Here is a 25,465-nt window from a genome sequence, read left to right as displayed (position 1 = left end):
GATATCAGTGTAGCCAGTTCACTACAGAGAAGTACCATATACCTGAATACATATTTTAGTTTTTTCAAGAAGGCAGGATAATAAAGACCTTGAAAGCATTTACGGATCTAAAATAGACCTGAATTCTTTAAAGAGCCAAGTAGGGGCTTCCCTGGTGGTGCAGTGGTTGAGAGTCCGCCTGCCGATGCAGGGGACGTGGGTTCATGCCCTGGCCCGGGAAGATGGGCCCGTGAGCCATGGCTGCTGAGCCTGCGCATCCGGAGCTCGTGCTCCGCAACGGGAGAGGCCACAACAGTGAGAGGCCCCATACCACAAAAAAAAAAAAAAAAAAAAAGCTAAAGAGCCAAGTAAGGTACTCTTGGCCTCAATCCATCTATATTTCTCCAAAGCCTGAACCATAACCCTAATCCTAGAATCCTAACGTGCCTGTTAGAGACACAGAGAAAATCCCAGTTTCACCCGTGTGAGGACAAGCCTGTTCTCCGCTTGCGGTTCTTTGAAAACATATATAGAAAACAGCTGCTGCTTCTATCCGTCTGCACTGCCCCCTCCCTGTCTGTGCTACGTGAGTTCCTCCTTCCGGGAGCTAACCTCGTTCTCAACAGCTGGGCGAGTCTAACTGCCCCGTCATTACTCCTGGCCACAGGGCACGGATGTGAGATGTGGGTCATGGATGTGACCCAAACCTGGTCAGCTGGAACCGTGGTCCAAAGATGGGCGCGTGTCCTAAGCTGGACCAATCAAGGCCTTTCTCAGGGCCTTCTGGCCAGAGATGCTGGGCAGGTGGTCTCCTTGGGCTGAAATCCATGGAGTGGGAGGGGTCCTGGATAAATGACAGTCATCTGGACCAGCGCATGGAGAGGGCTTGTCCACAGACAGAGAAGAGCACAGACCTAAGACAGCGCTTGGGCTTGGGGACCCCACCATGTCCGTAATAAGGATTCATCTCTTAAAATTCCCAGATATGTGAGCAAAAAAAAAAACCCCACAAAACCCATTGTTTTGTAACTCGTTCAATACATGTTTCTTGGAATTAGATAGTCTTGTCTAACAAATGTCTAAATTGCCCTGATTTTTGCATGAAGTACACACACACACACACAGAGTTTCATATTATGGTGTTTCCATGATAGGAAGTTTTCTTTTCAAAAATATATTAAACGTGACAGCTGCAGATCATGTTTCCCTTTCCTGGATTTATCTTCCATTATTCAGATTACACATTTGAGTAATTCTATTCTCGGAATAATCTAGTTTAGGATCTAGTTTACTCTCTAAGCCCTCTTGTGTCTTCACAAGGTTGTCTGCATTTAATCCTTCACTATCAGTATGGCTAAAATGAAGTCAGATTCAGATCAAAATCCTTCTTCCTCAAGACTGACTTCTCAGCACCACTGTTGTCTGGCATCCCGCCTCACAGATGAGAACCCAAAGGCTAGCATGATTCTCTCCAACTATAAATAACCTTATCTCTAGAAGCTAGTAAGATTTTCCTCGTTATCCATGGATATCAAACATTTCACCAAAATGTGTCTAATTGTGTATGTCTCTAAGGATGTGTATTCATTTCCAAGGACTTTCGGGAGTTCTTTTTTTCATGTGTTTTTCAATACTAGCGTGCTCTTGTTTTATGTATGTACTAATCTGTTAAAATTTTCTGAAGCAATAACAACAAATATTGAAAGTTCTGCTCTATTGCCTAAATTAGCCCTACTGCCTTTGGAGTTAGTTCCTCTGATCAGTTTGTGGTCTTTCCTCCACACACTGAAAAAAAATTTTGTTTAATGTTTCTTGACTGTTTTCCTGTACTAAATGATGGTGTCAGTAACCTCAGGAACTAGATTTCTTTTGTACACGTGACCATCACTGTTGCCTTAGGAGAGAGCCGAAAGCCTTATGGCAGATTGGGCTGAGCAGATTCCCACAGGGAATCTGCAGAGAGGAAAGCTGCTTTCTGGGGAAGACTACACCTGGATGGGTTGGCCAGTTTCTCTCAGCAGCCACAACGCTGACTTTGGTTGATGGTTCTTAGACTCAGTTCCGCCATATTGAAACTGAAGTCTCATATGATTTTCATGTGCCTATTCTATTTAGCAAAGAGCTAAAAGAATTCCTCCTCCACGCTGATGTCATGGCTTTAAGAGTAGCCTAAGATATTAGACCACTGGCTAACAACGATCAGATATACAGTTCAACATCAATATTTGAAACCATATAATGGTAGTTGGGTTTTTGATATTCTGCAATGTCCAAAGAACTCCTTACTTATCCAGTGTCCTCTGCAGTATGAAAATAATGATTCCTATTTTGCAAATTATAAATGAAGTCCCAGCCAACACATGATTTCATCTACCCCTGATAGTATGTGTTACAGAAACATACTTTGCCAGGCTCATAAACAGGACAAGTCTATTCAAAATCACACAAAAACATGTCCTAAGCAAAAGTCAATTCGAGGTCCTTGCACCAAGAAAATGTGAACTGAATCTTGCGGAGAACACCTACATTTAAATTCTTCTACACCAAAAGAGTTTCTTCCATGTCCTATGGAACAAATCTTGGTTCCATTTGTCCAGAGATTTCAATATCTTCTAAAATATTTTTGAGAAAAAGATCCAGCCCTCTCTTACATATGTATTTCTGGGGCCTCACCTCTGGGGATCAGGATGGTAGTTTCTGTTGTCAGGAACAAAGCTGATGCTTCAGTCTGCTTCATCAGAATAGAAACCCTGGCTCCAGGTTGTCTAGTATATTAAAGCATGGGAACTGTATTTAATCAACAGCTCAGAAAAGGTGACATTCAGGGACGTGCCAAGTTCCTAAATTGAATGAACTACGATTCAGGTCTGGCATGAAGTGAGCCACCTTCCTTCTGAGACAGGCAATCCAGGAAAAATATCATCTGTTCCTCTGTTAGATTCTCTCAAGTTCGCTCCCTTTATCATTAGAGCTCTAGAGAACCAAGTATGTGGCCCACTTTTGCTTAGTTTTCTGTAATGCACTGTTCAGCCATTGCTAATGACCTAAAATTGACATGAAAATGACCAAAGGAAGAACATTTTTGTATCTTATGTAGAACTGCTATTGGGGATATTATCTATCATAGTATTCAGTGTCTTTTATAAAAGCATCCACTTTAATTTGTCCTAAAATTTAGATCTTCCTTTCCCCCACTTTTGATGAAACGAATGCCTGCTATTTGGCTGAGTGTCTGCCCACCTCGCTTTTTTGCCTTGGTGCCCAGGAAGGTCAGAAACAAAGTTAGTCTTTATTAGGATTTTTGCATGAATTCTACACCCCCCCCCCCACACACACATCCTGCTGTTCCCATCACATATATCTCTAAGCTCTCTTGGTGTTTATTCTTAACCACTTTAGGAAATAAGGATTTCTAAAATAGCATACACACACACACACACACGTACATACGTATATATATATGTTATACACACATATAATTATATAATATAAAATAGACAATATTATTACTTTGAGTTATTTAAAATAAGAAGTATTCGGGAGGTGGCCAAGATGCTGGACTACGAAGACCCTGAGTTCACCTCTCTCCACAGGCACACCAAAATTGATTATCTATAGAGCAAGTATTTGTGAGAACAACCTGCAGACTAGCAGAAAAAATTTTCCACAACTAAAGATACAAAGAAGGCACCACAGTGAGATGGGCAGAAGGGGTGGCGATGTAGTAAAGTCAGAACCCACACCCCTGGGTTGGCGATTCACAAATGGGAAGAATATCACAGCTCAAAGACGGAGGGGTCTGAGCCCCACACTGGGCTCCCCAGCCCAGGGGTCCTGCACCCAGACAATCACCAGAAGGTCTGGCTCTGTTAAGATGGCTTGCTCAGTGACCCCTCTCCCCAAGGAGTTTCTGATTCAGTGGTTCGGGCTTGGGGCTGAGAACGGCATTTCTCACATTTTCCCAGGGGATGCTGAAGCCACCGGTATAGGTCTACACTGGGGGAAGCCCTTCCCTGAACACCTCGCCAGGGCTGCCCGGCCAGCTGAGGATGATCTGCACCCAAGCCTGTGTATCACCCCATCCTCCTCAGACCAAAGACAGCGACTTCTCCTACAAGAGCCCTGGAGTTACTGAACAGACCACTTTTCAAAACAGACATTCAGTCCCTGCATTTTGAGTGTTTTTCTCTTTCTACACTGTTAGATTCTACTTTCTGTCTCAATGCCCGTCCTGTGTCTCCCGTGTCATGGGAAGGCACCACAGGATGCCCTCAGCAGAGTTAAATGTGACATTTTCCTCAAGACAGCAGAGCAAACATAACTCCTTGTGGAAACTGTGTTAGAACAGTTTCAGAAAGGCAGAGTCAGGAAGTGACACAGAACATCCCAGATGGTTGTAAAATACGCCCAAGACGAGAAGGAAAGGGCTAACTCTGGGGCGGGGGAGCAGGCAGGACTCCCGGTGCGCTGCTTTGAGGCAGGAGGCATCTCGCACGCAGAGCACAAGGAGATGGGGTCTGGAGATGCTGCGGAACACAGACGCAAGGCAGCCACGAGACCCACAGGTTGCTGTGTCCAAAGGCTGTCAGAGAGCTAGTGGGAGGCACCTCCAAAAGTCACCTGGGGAGCAAAGCCCTCGCAATGAGATGGAGCCAAAGTCTGAGCCTACAGGGCTGTGGTCCCTGCATCTGCACATCGTCCCCACACCACAGCCCTGCCGGCTTAGCCAGACGACGCGGTTATTTTTGCCTCATTAATTATTTGTATAAGTTGCCTGATGTTTGGGACCGATTGAATAGCACAGATGTGGAGATGGTGTCTTCAAAATGTCACCTGGGTCTGGACTAATGTAGCAAATGTATTTTTATTTATGTATTTATTTTTAGTTTTATTTATTATTGAAGTATAGTTGATTTACAATGTTGTGTTAGTTTCAGGTGTACAGCGAAGTCATTCAGTTATACATATGTGTATACATATATATGTGTGTATATATATATATATATATATATATATAGTTTCATATTATTTTCCATTACAGCTTAATGTAGGGTACTGAGTATAGGTCCCTGTGCTATACAGCAGGCCCCTGTTGGTTATCTGTTTTAGATACAGTAGGGTGTATCTGTTAATCCCATATGCCTAACTTATCCCTTACCCTCACCCTTCCTTTTTGGTAGCCATAAGTTTGCTTTCCATGCCTGTGAGTCTGTTTCTGTTTTGTAAATATGTTCATTTGTATCATTTTTTTCAGATTCCACCTATAAGTGATATCATATGATATTTGTTTTTCTCTGACTTTCTTCACTTAGCATGATAGTCTCTAGGTCCATCCATGTTGCTGCAAACGGTATTATTTCATTCTTTTTAATGGCTGAGTAATATTCCATTGTATGTAAGTACCACATCTTCTTTATCCATTCATCTGTTGATGGACATTTAGGTTGTTTCCATGTCCTGGCTATTGTAAATAGTGCTGCTATGAACATAGGAGTGCACGTATCTTTTTGAATTGTGGTTTTCTCCAGATATATGCCCAGGAGTGGGATTGCTGGATCATATGGTATCTCTATTTTGAGTTTACTAAGGAACCTCCATACTGTTCTCCACAGTGGCTTGTACCAACATTTTAAATATTGAAGAGACTCTTAATAGGTGCTGGTTTCAAGATACATTCTGTATAAAAACTTTAGAAATCATAAAATGCTAATATGCCAGCAAAAGTGAAAAGGAAAAGCTAAGTGACTAATAACAATGCTGGGGTACTGTGCTCCTATGGACACTTACGCACACATGTAGTAAAATTGCTACCTCAAAGCCACTCAGACACAGTACAGAGCAGTGAGCATACAGATAATGACAAGTGACACCGTGATTTCCCCCCGAGCCTCCTCGCCAGAGTCCCGCCTGCCTTGGAAATGGCATCTTCTTGTAACAAAAATGAGATCAGTGTCAGAGCCCGTCATTTTAGGAAACCTGTACAGAATTGTTTCCAGCCTTGTCTACAGCCAACAGACTACAGCCAGTAAATGAAACCTTTCACATGCAGACCACCTGTCTAACTCACAATTACAGTGGCCCCCAAATAATTTGGCTGTATGGGCCAGAAAGCATTCGCCTCAGCAAAACCTGCCAGTACCCGGAATAACCTCCTAGGAGATGCCGGGCTCCAGCCTCAGTTTTCCTCACCTGCCCCAGAGTCCAAGCTGGGGGCTGCCCCCTGGGAAGTAAAGCACCTCATCTCCACTCCTCGAAGCACCTTCACACCCTTCTCTTCCACCCCACTTGGTCTTGGAGACGTCCCCCCAACAGCTGCACTTTCCCCGAGTTTTTCTATTAGAATTCTTTTGAGTTTTAAAATAAAGTTTATTTTCGTTTTCTTTAGTATAGCAAGTCCGGAAAACACAGGCAATGGTTAGGAGGTAATCAGTCATCCCCAAGATTCCTCGTCTTTATTTATTAGAAGCTTTTAGAATAAATGTGTAACAAAACTTCTTAAATATGGGAAGAGAATCAGATGCACACTCCACTATCACGTCTGTGTCCTCATCTTGGGCTTGCACAATTGTTCTCCTATATCTTTGTACCAGTTTAAACAATTAGGGGGCTGATTCAACTGTGGCCTTGAGAAAACTAGTCCCTGCAGGCCTTGACTTGCTCACTTGTAAATGGGGCTGAGGACCATCATCCCTCATGCAAGGAGCCACCAGGAGACTGCGTGCAGGTCAAGTCTGACGACAGGCCTGGCGCACACTCAAGCCTCAGCAGGTGTAGCTCTTATGATGAGCTTGTGTTAGTTTGACCGGTCATCAGTCTCCAGGCAGATGTAATCATTCACGGGCGTGGTCTCTGCAAAGCTGGAAGGTCTAAGAACAGCCTCCGTCGCATGGGGGTTTCAGCAAGTGCAGCCTGAAGACTGTCCCCAAGGATGGCATGTCTCCCAGCCCCAGGCCCAGATGTGCAGGAGGAATGAGGGGGTCCCTGACAAGGGGGCTCCCAGAAGGGACACCCAGGAAGCAGAGGATGTGGAAATTATTTGCTGATCAAAAAAGCTGCTGGGGGTGGAGGGGTGGGAGGACTGGGGCGGGGGGTCTCTGATCCAGCCAAATGGTCCCCAGGTGCCCCTGCATCAGGCTCAGTGGCACCAGCTGCCTGGGGTCCCTGTTTGGAACTTCTCTCTTCTCTGAGTGATGTGACCATGGGGACAGCCTGCCCTTGGTGTCTCGGTCCCTAAGTGGAGGGCAGGACGCTGGCCCTTCCAGCTGACAAGTGAAGGCATTCCTGAGATTCTAGCAGGAAATTTTAGCATGTGTGAGCCCACAGTCTAACATCCCCTTTGGCCCATTTCCCTCCTCATTGGTTCACTGGTTTCCCGACGACAGGGTTCCCTAAGGTGTCAAACAGATCCTCCTCAGTGCATTTTCCGGGCTGACCCTCTCTGGGACTGGTGAAAAGTGGAGAGCTAATTCTTTTCCCTGTAAGGCACAAGTTCTTCCAGCTTTTTAATCCCTTCAGACCGGGTGACTCTGTTCTGCTGGTGCCGGGCACATATTAGGTGACCAGTACGTGCGTTTTCATTCTGAACTGCTGTTTTCCACTAGGCTCAGACAGACACGTTTACATTATAGCCTGAAGGATCTATGTCCCAACAGGGCTAAACAGTAAAGAGGACTGAAACAGTCCTGATTTTATAAAAAGCTTCATTACTTTTCTCATGCTTTGAAATTGCTCTGAAAAGTAAAACACACATTTAGCCACTGCCTAATCCATTACTTTAAGTCTGTACAAGTAGCTTTCCCACTGAGCAGCTCTGCTGGATGGATACAACTGCATCAACACAGCCAGTGTAGACGTCTGGAGCAGCTCAGCCTGGTTGTCTTTCTGCCTGAGCGCCCCTGTGCCCGTGAGACGGGGCGGGCAGAGGAACGCAGGGACGCTGGTGGGAAGGCACCGCTGCCTCTCTGACGCCTCCTTGAGCCCTCGCTTGGGAATCCTGAGTCACAGAGAAACCGAGGGGCAAAGGCTTAAGTCAGAGCCCTGGTGTCCAGGCCCCGGGGCTGCCTGCCGAGACTCAGAAGGAGGCTTCCTGTTAGCACAGTGGTTACTACACCACCGTCACGGCCGGTGGCACCTGGGCCGCCATTCCAAGAGCCTCCACTCAACTGGGCCAGTGTGAGACCGGCTCAGGTGGACCCAGATGACACCACAGCCTGTTTACTTCTGGGTTTCATCGCCACGTGGAAACATGATCTTACGCCTGTCAGCTTCAGGCACAGCTCAGCATGTCCTGGGAGGCAGCTCTGAGCCTGGCCGGCACCGGGGCCTCCATCCTGGGGAGGTGGGGCTGTGGTGTCCCGGCTCGGCCATCCTGAGGGGCCCAGGCCCAGCCTTACCTCCTAGGGAGCCCTGCATGCCAGGGGAGAGCTGTGGGCACACGCGGAAGTCACCCCGGGGCTGTTCTCACCCACCCCGTCTGCCCAGGCTGTGAGTCACCCAGCAGCTGTTTAAAGACAGGTGGAGAGGACGTGCCCACCTGCAGAGCCCCCTGACCGGGCAGGGCACTTCACTCGTGAGCTGTGAAAGGGCACACTGTAAGAAGCCTCTTCATTAAACTTCAAAGCTTTTGCATAGCAAAGGAAACACCTGACAAAATGAAAAGACAACCCACTGAATGGGAGAAGGTATTTGCGAATGATATGACCAATAAGGGATGAATATCCAACATGTATAAACAGCTCATACAACTCCATGTCAGAAAAACCAAACAACCCGATTAAAAAATGGGCAGAAAAACCGAATAGACATTTTTCCAAAGAGGAAATGTAGTTGGCTAATAGGCACATGAAAAGATGTTCAATATCGTTAAATCATCAGAGAAATGCAAATTAAAACCACAATGAGACATCACCTCACACCTGTCAGAATGGCCATCATCAAAAAGCACACAACTAACAAACGCTGGCAAGGATGTGGGGAAAGGGAAACCCTCCTACACCGTTGGTGGGAGTGTAAATTGGTGCAGCCACTGTGGAAAACAGTATGGAGGTTCCTCAAAAAACTAAAAATAGAGCTACCATATGACCCAGCAATTTCACTCCTGGGTTTATATCCGAAAGAAAAAGAAACACTAATTTGAAAAGATACATGCACTCCAATGTTCATAGCAGCACTATTCACAATAGCCAAGACATGGAAACAACCTAAATGTCCATCAACAGATGAACGGATAAAAAAAGATGTGGTCCAGAGATACAATGGAATACCACACAGCCATAAAAAAGAATGAAATTTTGCCATTTGCAGCAACATGGATGGACTTGGAGCGCTTTATGCTTAGTGAAATAAGTCAGACAGAGAAAGACAAATACTGTATGATATACTTTATAAGTGAAATCTAAAACATACAACAGACTAGTGAGTATAACATAAGAGAAGCAGACTCACAGATACAGAGAAGAAACGAGTGGTTACCAGTGGGGAGACGGGAGGGGCAGGAGAGGGGTGGGGAGTGGAGAGTCCAAGCTGCTGGGTGTAAGACAGGCTCAAGGATGTGTTGTACAACACGGGGAATAGAGCCAACATTTTGTAATAACTGTACATGGAAAGTAACCTTCAAAAATTGTACAAAAATAAAAAAAGTAAAAAGTGAAAAAAATAAGTCTTTTCCAAGACAGTTTGTACAGCCATTTAATAGCCTACGACAAAGGAGGAACACAGAAGGAGCCCTGCATCGTTTGTGTGAGCACATGAAGGAGAAAATCAAACACTTCATCTGAGGTTTATGTGACAACAGAATCGTTACATTTTTCTAATTTTCAAAACCGAGGGCTTAAGTTACTTCATCTCTCCAGTTTGACCCAGACCGATGTGTCTACAAGGGCCAAGGGCCATCTGTGAGAGGCGGAGTGAGGGCAGGCGTGGGGGGCGGGGCACAGTCTAGGTCCCTCTAAGCTGGGCATCGACTGCTGAGTCTGACAGTGTCTTTCAGGAGGAACACTGGTGCTGTTGCTTTTTGAAAAAGCAGAAATCAAGATTTTAAGGCACAAACTCCCGCACTGAAATGCTGGCCACTTCTTCCGTAACAGTTAAAATTTGTGGAGCGCTGGCCATTGTTCTAAATGCTTTATAGGTACTCACATGTATAATTCTCAAAACCAACTTTGCTATCAAGATAGAGAAACACAGGCAAAGAGAAATGGATACGTGGCCCGAAGTCACCGGCTCTGTTCTGTGCTCCTAACCCCGGTGCTTGACTTTAGGGGACCAGGTCAGATGTCCTCTGCATCCAGGTTTCCTGGGAGATGGCCCCTGACCGCCCAGTCAAACTTGGTGAGCCAATCCTCCTTGCTGGTCATTGGTCTGTGCCTTCTAGCTGCAGCCAGTGGGTGCATGGCTCTCCCTGGGCCACAGTGATTGGTTCAGAACTGTCACGTGACTGAGTGTGGGTTAAGAGCCAGCCCAACCTCTAGACTTGCAGGAGCCTACACATTTCCTGTGGATGACACCAGTTTGAGTTGCTTTGTCTGCAAGGCAACTAAATGAGTCACCAGCAATGCCCTTCTGGGATTATGTCCCAAAGAACAGGAAGCAGGACCTCAAAGTGATCTGTGCACTGCAGCAGTACTCACAATGGCCAAGAGGTAGAAGCAACACGAACGCCTCTCGACAGGTGAATGGATAAACAAAAGACGGTTCTATGTATAATGGAACATTATGCAGCCTTGAAAAGGGGGAAGGGAATCCTGTTGCGTGCTACAAAGTGGACGAACCTTGAGGACGTTTTGCTAAATGAAAGAAGTCAGTCACAAAAAGACAAATAGTGTATGCTTCTGCTTATATGCATTCCTAGAGTAGGCAAATTCATAGAGATAGAAAGTAGAATGGTGGGTGCCAGGAGCTGGGGGAGGGGGAGCTGATGTGGAATGGGTATAGTTTTGGATTCGCATGACGATGAAGTTCTGGAGGTCCATTTCACAGCAATACAAATATACTTAATGTCACTGAACTGTACAGTTCCGTTAAAACCATTAAAGATGGTTACGATCATGTTAAATGTTGTTGTAGTTTTTTTTTTTTAATCAGAGTTAAAAAAGAAAAAGCCTACTTACTGATTCAGCAGCTGATTCAAACAGCTGAAGAAGCCCTGCATAGGCTGATCAAAACCTGTCAAAGCAAAGCACAGAGGCTGCCAGGCCTTAGAGCAGAGCCTGGTCCTTGTGCCAGGAAAGCCTGCAGCCCATCTATAACCTCCCTGGTTAACATGCGGGCCCTACAGAAGCCATTGACAACATGGTAAATTTGGGGATTGACAGAATTCACCACATTAGAACCACATGAATAACGCTCATTTCAGGAGCAACCTTTAGAAGGCGGCACACAGACAATGTCTTCACAGCAGGCTAACACACACACAGAAAGCAAGAGGGATGCGTTGAGTTTATTATGAATTCTCTGCAAAGCCCTGATGTTTCCAAGGTGGCTAAGAGACAAGACGGGTAAGTGTGTGTGCACGCGCGCACTTGACAAATGCTCTGAAGAGCTACGTGAACGCTGAGAGGAGTACAGGGCAGGAGGAAGAGGAAAGGGAACAGGGACATTTGACTCTGGGATTGCGGAGAAAACTGCAGGCCAGCCCTTACGTGGTGGAAGGTCTCACCAGGACTCTGGGCCTGGCCCTGCCTTTGTGCAGATGCTCAGAGTCAAGTGCAGGAGTCTGATCAGAGCTGCAGACACTCTGTCAACTGCGGGGGGATGGAATTCAAAGTCAGGGCAATGACAGGACACACATGCAAAGGCAGCATCAGGACAGTGTGGGCCATGGCCAGCTGTGGGCAAAAGTAACCACGGCTGGATGGGGAGGCCGCACGGTCCAGCCTGGAGTCGGAGCCTGGGTGCTCCCCGAGCTCCAGCTGTGGGCCCAGCGTGGGCTCCGACGCCCCTGTCGTCCCATCAGAACATGGGGGTAAGAAACACCAGCTGTTGCGGGCTGAGTGGTGACCCCCAAATTCATATGTTGAAGTCCTGACCGCCCCCCACACCTCAGAATGTGACTGAATTTGGATAAAGTCTTTAAAGAAGCGATTAAGTTAACATGAGGCCGTCAGGATGGGTCTCAACCCAATGTGACGGGTGGCCCTCTAGGAAGAGGAAGAGACACCAGGATGGATGCACACAGAGGCGACCACGTGAGGACCGAGCGGGCAGGCGGCCTCCTGCAAGCCGAGGAGCGAGGCCTCACAGGGAGCCAGCCCAGCCGCCACCTGGATCTCAGACATCCAGCCTCCAGGACCGTGAGAAATAAATGCCTCGTATGCACTTAGGCTCCGAGGGCTACAGAGTTGGGGATGCAGCCTGAGTGGAAGGATAGGCCAGAGCACCTTCCTGGGGAAGAAAGCACTGAAGCAATGGCACCTCCAGGGCTGCCTCTGGGCCCGAGAGCCATGCACTCTGCCCTCCAGTCTCCTGGGTTTTGTACAGCCTCACCCAGGCTCACAGCTGAGGGTTTTTTATCAGATGGCTCAGCTCATAGCCGTTGGCCCTTTGGGGTGGGCTTCTAGAAAGAGAGAAGCCCACCCCAGGGCAAACAGCGGGTCCCGCTGGCCTTTGTGGATGCGCAGCCCTGACCACCAGGCTTCAAGTCCTGCCTTAATGTTTAACTCGCTCCTGCCTTTGGCCTCAGAAAAACATCTTCTTTTTGTGCCTTGGTTTTCTCGTCATAAAATGAGGATGGTAGCAACAGCACTGACCTCACCGAGGGGCAGTAAAGGCGAAAGCATTCATCCCCAGACCGTGCAGGGTGGTGTTCAGCCTATCCCCTCCTCGGTGGGGGGGTCAGTGAAGACTGAGCCCCCTGCATGGGCGACCCTTCCTGCGTCAGCACCCCTGGGTGGAGCCAGCCTGCTCTGCAGCCACACGGGCACCAGTGTGAGAGCAGGAGAGGCAGGGGGCTGCCGCTCACTCGGGCTGGGTCACCCACGTGGGATGAATACGCATTTTAACGACAGCTTGAGCAGGCTGCCCTTAACTGTGTGCTCAGTTAGACACTGAAGACGGGGCCTGACAGTCACTTCTGGGAGGGCTAGTGGTCAGGTTCACAGCCCTGCCAGAGTGTGCCAAGGGGCCAGGCACCAGGGTCAGGAACATGTTGTGTGAGTGTGGACTGACCTGCAGGGTAGCGAGTGTCACTGCAAACCGTCTGACCTCAGACCTACAGATGCCAGACAGATGGACAGAGATAGAGATACAGATACACTGATATGGAGATGCACTGATATATAGATGGAGTCACACACACACACACCCCCATACTGCACCTGCTTTCCTTTGTAGATCTCTGGTTACACCAGCAACAGTGGATGGAGAGTCGGCCCATCTGAGCACAGGCCTCTCTAGCTGTGTGGCCTTAGACAAAAGGCGCTCTAGTTTTCTGGCCTCACTTTCCCTTCTTTGTAAACAGAGGGGGCTCGACCCTAGGAAGGCAGTCGCTCGAGCCAGCTGTTTGTGTGACCGGCTGCAACATAATATTGGCATACACTCAGAGCCCTGATGTTTAGTTTCCGTGCTTTGGTACAGAAAAATTCTCCTTGAGATGGTCCATCCGTGGGATAATCAGGGTTTCCTGGTGGTTGAAAGGAGTGGGGAGTGGGGAGAGACCGGTTTATCCAGGCACCTCCAGCCCTGTTAATAAACCGCCTCTTCAGCTGCTAGATGATCCAGCAGGGAGGGGAGGGGAGGGGGCGTTGCCGCTGCAGATGAGCCCAGTGCTGCCCTGGCGCCCCGACCCCGCCCTCCAGGTGGCAGCCAGGGTCCTGCCTGGAGCAGCGGGTCTGGAGTTGGTGAGGGCTGAGGACGCGGCTGACCTCCTTTCAGTGAACTTTTTAGCAAACGCAGCTTTCTGCGCTCACTCACGCCTCTCTGGCAGGAGAAAATGATGCCGTGGAGAACCATCTTTCCTTTCCTCTTGAAAACCTGGATAGAGGAGAGATGGCTCCATGGCCCGTGCGTGCAGAAGCACGTGCGTGGTTGCGTTTCACGGATACCGCGTCCAAGGTACCGCTCTGGCTGAAAATGTTGTGACTGGTTTTCCCTCCCCGCAGATCAACGTTCAACTTTATCATTACAGTCATCACGTCTAACACTTTCCTAATTAGTTGCAACAGAGCTTTACTTCTCAATTAATTTAGAATTTTGGTTATTAAAAATTGTTTTTCTAGCTTTCCCCATTAGATTTATAGTACTGTCATAAGGTAACCTATAGAGCTACATGTATAATGTTTCATGTGTTCATACACACGCACATACAAACACGTTAAAAATGATTACAGAGAGATGAGGAAACCTTTGAAGGTGCTACATATGTTTACTATCTTGATGGTGTGGTGATGGTTTCATGGGTATGTACAAGTGTCAACACTTACTGAAGGATATACTTTCTTTACACACATGTAGGGCTGTTGTGTGCCAATTATACCTCAGTAATACTCTTAAAAGATAAAAACTGCTAATTCCCATCAATTTGATTCCCATATTTCAACTTGCAATAGTAAAAGGAAACTTATAATCCACTACTAGATAAGAAAAATCTCAATGTAAAACCATTCGCTATTATTTGATTTTCATGGGACTTCATGAACCCCGTCTTCACGTACACTATTTCTGTCCTCAAGCCCCAGGGCCCTAATGTATGCCATTTGTCCAGGGAGTGGCTGTTCAGGCTTGGCATGCGCTGCCCTCAGCAGGGTCACACTCTACCTTATTTGTGTGACAGCTGTGATGGGACGGGGGTGGAAAGGCACATGCTCAAGGCAGGTCCCCCCCTTACCCCAGGCATCCCCTTCCTGGCTCCGTCAGTAAGCCCTCTGTGGGTGCAGATTTGGGGTGTGCCTGCCACTGGGGGGTGGGAAGAAAAGATTGAGAGAGAGGTCGTACATCAAAGGCTCCAAGGATTAAGCAGAAATGTCCATGAGAGAAAGCCGCCAGAGGTGCGAATACTCCCTACTTCCAACCAGAACTGAGCTTTCTCCCCCTTTCTTTGAAACTGCAGTCCTATAGGTTTAGGCTTCATTTTCCCACTTTTGTCCGCTACGGTCAGGAAGGAGCCTGATGGCAAGGCTTCATCACTCTCTCCTCCATTCTCTGACTGGAAAAACCATAGCTCAAGAAGAACTATAGCAAAGGAATTCCCGGCTGGGCCCTGGAGATGGTGGGGGGCGTGGTGCCCATTGAGTTCTGGGCCCCGAAGGCATGAACGTTCTTACACATTCCAGAGGAGACAGAATTTCAAGGCCAACATGACTTAATATTGGCAACTTTACCTGGCAGAGAGGACACATCTGCGGGCCAGACACGGTCATCTGCCATCTGCTTTAGGATTGGTACTGTTAGGAAGTCTTTCTATTCCTCATTACCAGGTCTTATTCACACGAAAGCTACGAGGATCTATTGTCTCTTTAACCCTAGTTCCTTACACGCCAAAGAAAAACGTATGAGATACACTGGCTGTTGCGTTCTGATTTGGGTTACACGTTTGGTCACTTTTCCCCCTCATTTTCCTCCCTGAAAACCGGAGGGTAGATGGATCACCCTGGAAACAATGAAGCCAGCCTAAAGAATCTCAACAGTTCTCACCTCTTTGGGTTTTTTTTTTTAATTGTGTTTTTTTTTCTTTACTGAAGAACATTTTTTCTTTGCTGGAGGCAGATAACAACCTTCTGAGTTTTACACGGCTCTGCTCATAGTAATAAAGTTTATTATTTTCTTAAGAAGCAGGAAAAAGAAGGATTATATAAAGCATTAAGGGCAGAATGAACACAGAAAGTGATGATAAATTTAATCTCACAGTTTCCTGTGAAGAGTTTTTGACAGAAGTGCTCTGTGTTGCTATCGGTGACAAGTAAAGCATGGGAACTCAGCCCACAGATAACGCCAAGCCTCATTTCATTTCACACTTGGACTTTCATTTTCACCAGTGTTTGAAGTTTGCTTCTTGTTGCTTTACCATGGCAACTAATAAGCAGCAAAACTATTTTGAGTTTTTCTCCTGCTCTACATTCCTTGGGTTTGAAGGGTGAAATAGTTAAAAACACACACGTGTGCTTGCATACACACGCACAATTCAGAGGGGAGAGAAGAAGTAAGTACTCTGTGAGTGGATTAATTCCTAGACAATCGGTCGTGCCTTCAGTACTTGTGTGGAAGGGCTCTTACTCCCCGCAGAATACTTGGAAGATGTAATCCTATCTCTGTTACAGAAAAGTTTGTTTTGCCGCGGAAAATGTCAGTCTGCATATGGACATGTTTTGGATCAGACTACATGAATTATGAGAGTTGTGAACAAACAGTGTCATATGATGGACCCAAATTAACATGGAAACTGAAAATTAGCAGTTGATAAGCATTGCAAACACAGATGTAATGCGTGGTTGATTATAATGGGTGAGAAAATACAATATCAGTGAGGAAACTGGAGTTAGATTCTCCAAATTCTCTCATCTGTAGTACTAGGAGTATTTATTCACCACAAAATCATCTCCAAATTTTCATAGGAAAAGGTCAAAAGTACCGGTGAAGTGAGATGGCAAACATTCTCATCTAATGCAGTTTAGAAATTACAGCGAGTTCCACTGCCCACTGCTGACACTGTCTCTATGGTGAAAATGGAAGAGTTTAGGCCAATTGCTGTTGAAAAATAATATAATTTCTGTGTGCCTTGGCACTTGTTATAGGGCTGGTGCTCCCGAGGGTGTCCCTGGGAACCTGCATGGCTAGTCAAGGCTCATCAGTCACTAGGACTGCTTGATTTGTGTCTCTCTGGCTAGAAAATGTGAACCCTCACAAATCTGTTTTTCTTTTAGTTCGACTCTTGACAGTATGTGTGACATTATGGAAACAAGAAACAGACGGTTCTCCTATTGGCTTATTAGGAGCAGAGATGACCTACAAAGAGGGATGGATTCTGGGCTGAGCCAGAAATGGAAACCTCTCAGAAATGCAAGTGCCTCGAGGAAAAAATATTTAACCAAATTATTTGGTCTGGTTCCTAGAAGATTCTGATGCTGGGTAAGCACAGTGTCATGACACACGTGGATCTCTAAAACTTGTTCATCGAATTGCCCTGAATTTTACCCAGCTGTGTGAGAGGCCACCTTGGTGATAGAGAACCCTGAGGTGTTGTCAAAAATCTGTGTCTTTGGGCTTCCCTGGTGGTGCAGTGGTTGAGAGTCTGCCTGCTGATGCAGGGGACGCGGGTTCGTGCCCCGGTCCGGGAAGATCCCACATGCCGCGGAGTGGCTGGGCCCGTGAGCCATGGCCGCTGAGCCTGCGCGTCCGGAGCCTGTGCTCCACAATGGGAGAGGCCACAGCAGTGAGAGGCCCGCGTACCGCAAAAAAAAAAAAAAAAAAAAAAAATCTGTGTCTTTGGCTAACTTCGTGATCCAGGACGTCAGGGGTGCCCTGGTCGCATTCCATTGGGCACAGAATTCGATCGATCTCCATTGAGTTTGTTCCTTCCCACCCCCAACATCTGTGTCCTCTGTTTTTCATAGAGTTTGATACATTTTTTGTATTACATTTTCTGTCCTCCAAACAATAATTCAATAAACAATATCACTTTCTCCTGTTCTTCTCCTAACTTTCTGCCTTAAGACTTCCTACCGCCATCTTTCTTCAGCGTAATAGCTACTTCTTACACAAATGCTTCTTGCTGTAATTATATACAATCTTTTACAATCTTTAACGTCTGGGCCATAAATCCTGATGCTTTCCCCAACATTTAGGTAAACATTACCTTCTCTTGTCTAGACTTTCCCCACTTAATGATTTAAGGTCAAATGACTGCTACTTATCAGACAAAAGTTCTTTATTTTAATGCAAAAGAAAAGCACTTTCTAACTTGTTCTATGTTTCCTCCTGAGTAATTTCTGTTTTTTTTCACCAACACATGGCACTAGATTGGTTGTACACAGCTCTAGCTATATATTTCTAGAAGTTCTAGCTTATATTTACTAGCAATACCAATATCAGCTACCATTCTTATTGTGATCAAGTAGACAACAGTCATACAAGTAAAAAACTCATTTTTTTTCTCACTTTGAGCAATAACATTTAAAAAACCTTTTGGAGAGAAACATGATAAGCTTCTCCAATTCAAATGTATCTTTGCACAATAATAAAAATTTATCAAAGCAAGCAAGTCTTTTTCCGTAAGCCCTGAATCTTCACATGAGTATTTTCATCTGCTCTGTCTTAGGACGGCTGCGGTGACCAGTTCTCAGTGACTGCGTCGGTTTTCTCAAGATGGGAGAAGGGCCTTAGTCTCTAGGAAGAGCAGGCAACACCCCTACGTGGACATGGTAGCTACACCCTCGGACATATGTTCCACTTGTACAAACCTCCGGACTAGCATTTATCAAGTGGACCCATCGCTACTTTTCTCAAGAGAGTCATGGTAAGTAGAAGCCATGGGCAGAGGTCATGTGCTACTCACTCTAACAGCCCCCAAAGCCCCCTAGCATCAAGCAAGTACCCCGTGTTTGGTGAATCAACAAAGTGAGACACATGCTCCTCTTCCTCTGTTTTCTTCTCGTAAACTCTCTAAATGGCAGGGGACGCAGTAATAGGAAAACCTGGAAAACATCTACAGAAATGTTATATCCTACATATCCCGAATGGATACCTATAGGTCATGAGTTGTGGGTCCCTACAGGTTATATCTATAGTTCCTGGCCTTAGGCACTTAGTTTTACCAGGAAGATAGACTATTTCAGTTCTATCCACATTGCCCTTGCTGGTCAATTTATGGACACCATCTAGTTGAAAGGAAAATGGAGAAGAAATTCTGTATCCGAATATCAAACAAGAAAAATATGAATTAATAATGAATTCAAATAGAGCAAGGTTCTTAATAAAAACATATCCACGTATCAATGAAAGGGGAATTTCAGACAGGTCAATATAATCAACCTAGAATTTACATATAGAAGTCTTTACCTCCTACAAGGAAATGTGAACCTCGGTCAGACAAATCTCTGTTGTTTATGCATTTATATGTAAATTCTAAAGAAAGTAAGTTGCGGGTGTACAAATGAGCTCTTTTATGCTGACAGATGGAAGATCAACAGCAGAATCAGAGTCAGGACAGCAGAGGCACAGGGAAAAGTCAGAGGTACGGAGCTCCAGGAAGGGGCCGTCCGTCAGAAGCGCTTGGCATGGGTAGGGAATGATGCACAGCAATAAACTGCGGGGGGGAAAATAAACAGTAAAATATGAACGCAAACTCTGGCAGAATAAATGTCACCTTTCTCATCATCATCAAGGCCCTGGGGATTCAGCACTGCATGGAGAGTGAGGTGTCGGCCAGATCATCATATTACTAATGTTTCCTCCACTTCCTTTCTTTTTTAAAAATTTAATTTATTGTTTTTAATTGAAGTATAGTTGATTTACAATTCTGTGTCAGTTTCAGGTGTACAGCAAAGTGGTTTAGATATATATATGTGTCTGTGTGTATATATATATATATATATATGTTCTTTTTCAGATTCTTTTCTCTTATAGGTTATTACAAAATACTGAGTGGAGTTCCCTGTACTATACAGTAGGTTCCTGTTGTTTACCTATTTTATATACAGTAGTGCGTATATGTTAATCTCAAACTCCTAATTTATCCCTTCCCCCCTTCCCCTTTGTTTTCTCTGTCTGTGGGTCTGTTTCTGTTTTGTATATAAGTTCATTTGTATCTTCCACTTCCTTTCAGTCCTGTTTAAACGGGATAAACAGACAAAGTTTTACTGATACAAAGGATGGGTAGCACAAAATTTACAAGTAATAATAAAATATACAGTAGTCTTTGTTGTAAAGACTACTGAAGGCCTCGAGGGTTAGGGATTAAAACAAAGGACAGCCATGCCTAAATTCATAGAAATTTATTTATCTCATAAAAATCCTAAGACAACAGGTTAGAAGACTATTGTCAGTAAAGAAATGATGGGTTTATAATCCCTATTCACTTTTTAACTAATAAAATAAAATAATGATATTTATTAAGAATCTCAAACCATTCTTGAAAAATCAAGCTGTCCATTCCTTACTTCCAGGAAGAACTTAAATATATGTGAACCCAGAAAGAAGTTCTTATAACGCTTGATGTAAAAAAGTTGGGTTTTACGCCAAACCTGAACTTAGCCTGCAAATTAAAACTCTGAGAGACACGGAAACCTGTTTGATTATTTATGTCAACTCACAGCTTGAGCAGTGAATTAGGAAAATAAAAAATAATATCGCCATCTATTTTCTTAACTAAATAATTTTACTCCCTTTCAGCATTCCTATTTATATGTTATTCCTTTGCAGTGGGAGGCTGGTAAATGGTTAGTCACCAGCTCTCTGGAAAAAGTAAAAGGGATAAACAGACAGATAAAGTTTTACTGATACAAAGGATGGGTAGCACAAAATTTACAAGTAATAATACAATATATAATAGTCTTTGTTGTAAATTCTATATGACCAATTGATTCTCACAGAATCCTTTTATTAATTTTTGTCAAATTATTTTATCTGTAGTCAGCCTACTATTACCATTGACAAACGCGTGCCTTTTGACACAAATGTGGATTGATCGTTTTATGTTAAGCAGTAAGATGAACATGAAACCATGAAGACAGATGTTGGAATTTGCCTTCTTTGTCAATCACATGAATGACCTTGCTGAACTGAATAGTGGTTTTTGGAAAATGGAAGAACCATTCTTCAACTTTGGCGGGATGGGGTAGGGTGGTGCTTTTCACAATGCATTGGCTATTGCTAATATGCTTTTATAATTAATCTGCATTATTGACATTTCCCAATGTTACATCCTACACCTGGACAATTAGCACACAAGAAATCCAGCCCTGATTTGTATAGCCTTTGCCAATGTCCATGATGTAAATGCTCCTTCCTTGGTTGATTTCCAGGTCTCATCAGTCACTGAATGTGGTGCTGGGAAGAGGTGTGCAGTGGTGTGCTGTTATATAGCATTTTCACTGTTACATATTATTGAATCATATTGATTCAAAGTACATAACCTCAAGAACACAGAAATAGTAAAATGTAGTAAAATAATTAGAAAGTGGTGAGTTTTTAATATCTGTTACCTTTGTTTTTAATATTATTTAATTGTAAGCTTACATACTTTACTTTTTAATAATGGTTCTACTTAGCAATTGGCTTGCAAAATTCCTAAAACTTCAACAACCTACTCTCACCAGCTGGCGTGAATCAGGTCCAGTGCATACCTGCTCCCTGAGCTGTCACTAAGTTCTTCAATTCTCTCTCAAGTCAGGGACATGGTAGCTTGTAAATAAAGGGCTAAAAGATAATTAGCAAAAGGCAATAAGTTCATAGGGTTTTTTAAAATACTATACATAACTCTACCATGATTCTCATTGCTTTGCTTCTAAGTAGTATTCAATCTTTAGCTCATATTGGGTAGATTTAGTGGTTTTCAAGGTACCATAATAACAGGCTAAAAATTCAGTCTATTTTCAAAATGTATTCTGAGCAGGGACAGACCCTGCTCCCATAGTCACCGACTTCCTTCCTTTTATGAGACGGGCCATTTGCTCACCACCCAGTTCCTGTTTTCCTGGATGCCGTGCCCTTTCCCATGGCAGCAGGAGCAGCTGCGTGGCTGGTTCTCTAGCCACAGGAGGAAAGCGGCAAGTAAACCCAAGACAAGGGCAAGAGTGCTTCCCTGGGCTTGCTCTGAAGTCCACACACCTGGAGGGTTTCAAGGGTGCTTCCATGACAAACGAGACTCCTAGAACTGTGTTTGTGTCACAAGCTTCAGGTTTAACTACTTTGTTTGGAAAGGGGCCAAGTGTTGGTTCCAGTTGTAAAGTAAGATGTTAGGTGACTTTGAAGACTATTGGTCCTGATATAAGGAGCATCAGCGAAGCTCTTGTCCTGTCCTCTCTAAGCTCTCCGCTCAGGCCAGCTCATGGTCGGGGAACTGAGATCCCGCATGCCACGTGGCACAGCCATTAGTGAGGCTCTCGTCTGGGAGTGTGGGGATCTGATTATAGCCATTTTGCCAGTAAACCACAGAGCTGGGGCCAAAGTATTTCTAGATTTTCAGATCTTCTGCTGAGTCACACTGCCTAAAATGTGAATTATTGTTATTATTATTATTAATTTTACATTGAGCAAATTACTATCTTCTAATTGAGAATGGATAGTTTATTTCTCTCATTTTATTCCCCTAATTTAGAATTTCCTTAAAGTTTTTTAGAATGGGACACTTGTTCACAAGTTGAAAACCAATCAGCTAGAAACATCGCAATGGTCGTCACAGTGGTGCTTTAACCTTACATGTCATTTAGAACAGGAGACAATGGCCCTTTTCCCCTCTCTGCCTTTAAAGTCCTTTGCCAATTACCTTAGAAAAGTATACCCAAGGAAAGGCTGATCTCCTCAAGCCTGGTGTAGGAAAATGTATAAGAAAATGACAGTCATTGGACAGTTTAATTTTTAAAATATAAGACAAATTGAGGATCTGTAATTTGAGCTCTCTGTGCATTGAGTTTTAAAATCCCCAGGGTCTTGTCATTAAACTAAGTAGCTAATAACTTGTTAATAACTTAATCATAACAAGTACTGCAAATCTTGTAAACAAATTCAGTGCAACTAATGGGATAGACTCTACCATCACGATCCACAATGAAGGTTCAACTAAAACTGAAATCAGAGCGCGAGCTGGTTAGGAAGTTATGGGGGGAAATCCATATGCACAATCGTACTGGTTTAGACATGCACCGATGTACTTGATTAGATAGCTAAAAGTTAATATGAAAGCTTATTAATAAGAAACAAAAAGATTGAAGAGCATAGGCCAAGGGTTTACTATTTACTGTTGTTACAAGTATGCAACAGAAGCTCAAACACATCACCAAAGCCCCATTCACGGTGCCCTTTGTGCCACGAGGCTGAGACATCACCCAGCCTAACCATTCTTCTCCCACGTGTGCACCAAGCATTCACCACCTCAGACTCCGCAGGCTGGGCTGGCCGTGGCTACCAGGGAGAGAGTGACAGCCTGGACCAGGCCAAGGGACCTTAGTCCTGCACCGGGCGATGCAGAGGCCAAGTCCACCCAGCTTCACACTTGCCCTAACCAACTTTGAAGAGGCTGCATTTTGTCTATCCTAAGCTAAGCTCACCTTGGAAGAGAGAAAATGATGCTTCTTAGAGCAGACAGTGATTTTAAAGGAGATACAGGATTCCAAAGATTGATTGGTTGAACATCCAACTTCACTAACCCTATTCTGTTATTCCCTTGGCTACTAAGATGATCAAGAAACCCAACCCTTTAGTCTCTGGGCTGTAAGCGAGCACCTTCTAATGTCAGGAGCATTTCCAGTAGTTCCTTTGGTTTGTCAAAGCAGGAAATGGGAAACGTAGGTGGGGGCCAGGCCTGAACTGAAACTGTCCCCGAAGGAGGAAGGTGCCCGGGTGATTTCTGACTTTCAGGTGTGCGGTCACACTGCTATGAGTCACGCGCCTGGTCTTCACTGCCGGCACACAATCATCCCTCTGCACTTGCTCACAACACATCTTATGTTCTCCAGACACAGGAGGGAAACCTCAGGCTACAACCCGCATGTGGTGAACACCGCTGGCTATTGATGCACTGTGCATCCTCCACATTTCCCAACCAACGAGCAGGGAAAGCTGACCCCACCCCAGCTGTCAGGATGCACCTGACTCACCTCCGGGGATTCCATCCTCACTCAGGCACTGGGTCAGCACCAGACCCAACCCTGGTCCATGAGACACGAGAGGAACTCTGCAGCTGGGCGTTTCTGGGAAAGGTTCACTTTTCCTATGAAACTATTAGAAAAGATAGTGTCTCTTCCTCCTCTGAGACTTCCGGTGTGTGGATGGGATGCAGGGAACAGCCATGGCGCCCTGGGTACCAGCCTGAGGAGGAAGCCAACCCCAAAGATGATCTAGGGAAAGCCTTGATGGCAACTCTAGGCCTCAGATTCAGCACTGAAGTCTGTCCCACCGGGATTCCTAATGAGATAAGAAATTCCCTAACTGTTGGATTAGGTTTGAGATGGGAGTTTTGCAACCTGTATTGATTATCTATTGCCACGGATCAAATGACCTCAAAACTTAGAGGCTTCAAAGCATAAGGATTTATCTCATAGTCTGTGTGGGTCTGGAATCCGGGATGGCTCAGCTGTGTGCAATCAAGGTGTAGACCAGAGCTGTGGTCTCACCTGCAGGCTCTACTGGGGAAGTTTTGCTTCCAGTGTCACTCAGTGGCCATAGCAGGACTCAGCTCTCATGGTCAGTGGACTGAGGGCTGCTGGCTGGAGACTCCCTCGGTCCTTGCCCCGTGGACTCTCCATAGAGCAGATCTCAGCACGGCACGGGGTGAGCAGGTGAGAGGCTCCAGATGGAACCCACAGACTGTTTCCTCCTAGTCTCGGAGGTGACAAGTGACTTCCACTACTGCCGCCACGTTCTACTCATTAGACACGAGTCCACGTCCAAGGGGAGGGCTACAGAAGAGGGTGGACACAGGAGGTGGGGGTCATCCGGAGCCAGGGTGCCACAGGGCGTCGTGACAGACGGACCCGACTAGGAGACAACTGAGGAACGGAAGCCCGGGCTGGGATGCTGACGGTGTGACTGCCAGGGTCTCCGATGCAGTGCTGACGCTATGGGGACAACCTAGAGACAGACCACAGTGCCGGTGCTGGATGCCCTTTAAGACCGGTACCGCCTCCGAGTAGCTTCAACTAGTGGGGTAGCACATACAGGCCTGTGTGACGAGTATGGTGAGAAATGGATGAACACCTAGGGGGCAACAGGAGGGAGGGGTAGCCGTGCCAAAGACCAAGGGGCTCCTGGGCTGGAGCAGGGCGAGCACGGAGACCCCGCCCCTGACTGTGTGAGAGTAGGCGGAACTCACGTCAATCTGACATCCGGGCTGGGTCCCCCCAGAGCTGGCGCGAGGGCCGGCCGCGGAAGGTGGCCTCTTGGAGCTGAACAGATGCACGAGGGGATGGTCATTCTACCTCTTCCGAGTACAAACTGTCCATTGGTTCAAAAAGAGCTCAGGAGAGGGGCTTCCCTGGTGGCGCAGTGGTTGGGAGTCCGCCTGCCGATGCAGGGGACACGGGTTCGTGCCCCGGTCCGGGAAGACCCCACATGCCGCGGAGCGGCTGGGCCCGTGAGCCATGGCCGCTGAGCCTGCGCGTCCGGAGCCTGTGCTCCGCAACGGGAGAGGCCACAACAGTGAGAGGCCCGCGTACCGCAAAAAAAAAAAAAAAAAAAAAAAAGACGCCATCAGGTTGATTCCTGCTGGACCCATTCCGCAGTGCGACCAAGGGCCAGTGATGTAGCTGCTTCTGGCTCAGCTTCCTCCTTACAGAGGCTCCCCAGAGAGGGTTGAGCGAGCCCTCCGGGTACTCAGGTCTGATGTCCACCGCTAACACAT

The 25,465-nt window shown here is 45.8% G+C and overlaps 1 protein-coding gene across 14 annotated transcripts in view; it reads right to left on the bottom strand.

Moving 5' to 3' along the window:
* The window catches only part of COBL (cordon-bleu WH2 repeat protein), a 257,272-nt gene that overhangs the window by 35,155 nt on the left and 196,652 nt on the right, over positions 1–25,465 (bottom strand). For 2 of the 14 annotated variants that reach the window (XM_082632722.1, XM_082632723.1), the window contains exon 8: positions 17,365–19,213. The exons of the other annotated variants lie outside the window; for them this stretch is intronic. In XM_082632722.1, the coding sequence (XP_082488848.1) occupies positions 19,170–19,213 (44 nt within the window). In that variant the 3' untranslated portion in view covers positions 17,365–19,169. Of the gene's footprint in view, positions 1–17,364; positions 19,214–25,465 lie in introns of those variants that run through there. 14 annotated transcript variants of the gene reach the window in all.

Source organism: Mesoplodon mirus, assembly GCF_964341445.2.
Source record: "Mesoplodon mirus genome assembly, chromosome: 9".
NCBI lineage: Eukaryota > Metazoa > Chordata > Mammalia > Artiodactyla > Ziphiidae > Mesoplodon > Mesoplodon mirus.
This window is presented reverse-complemented; position numbering and strand designations above follow the sequence as displayed.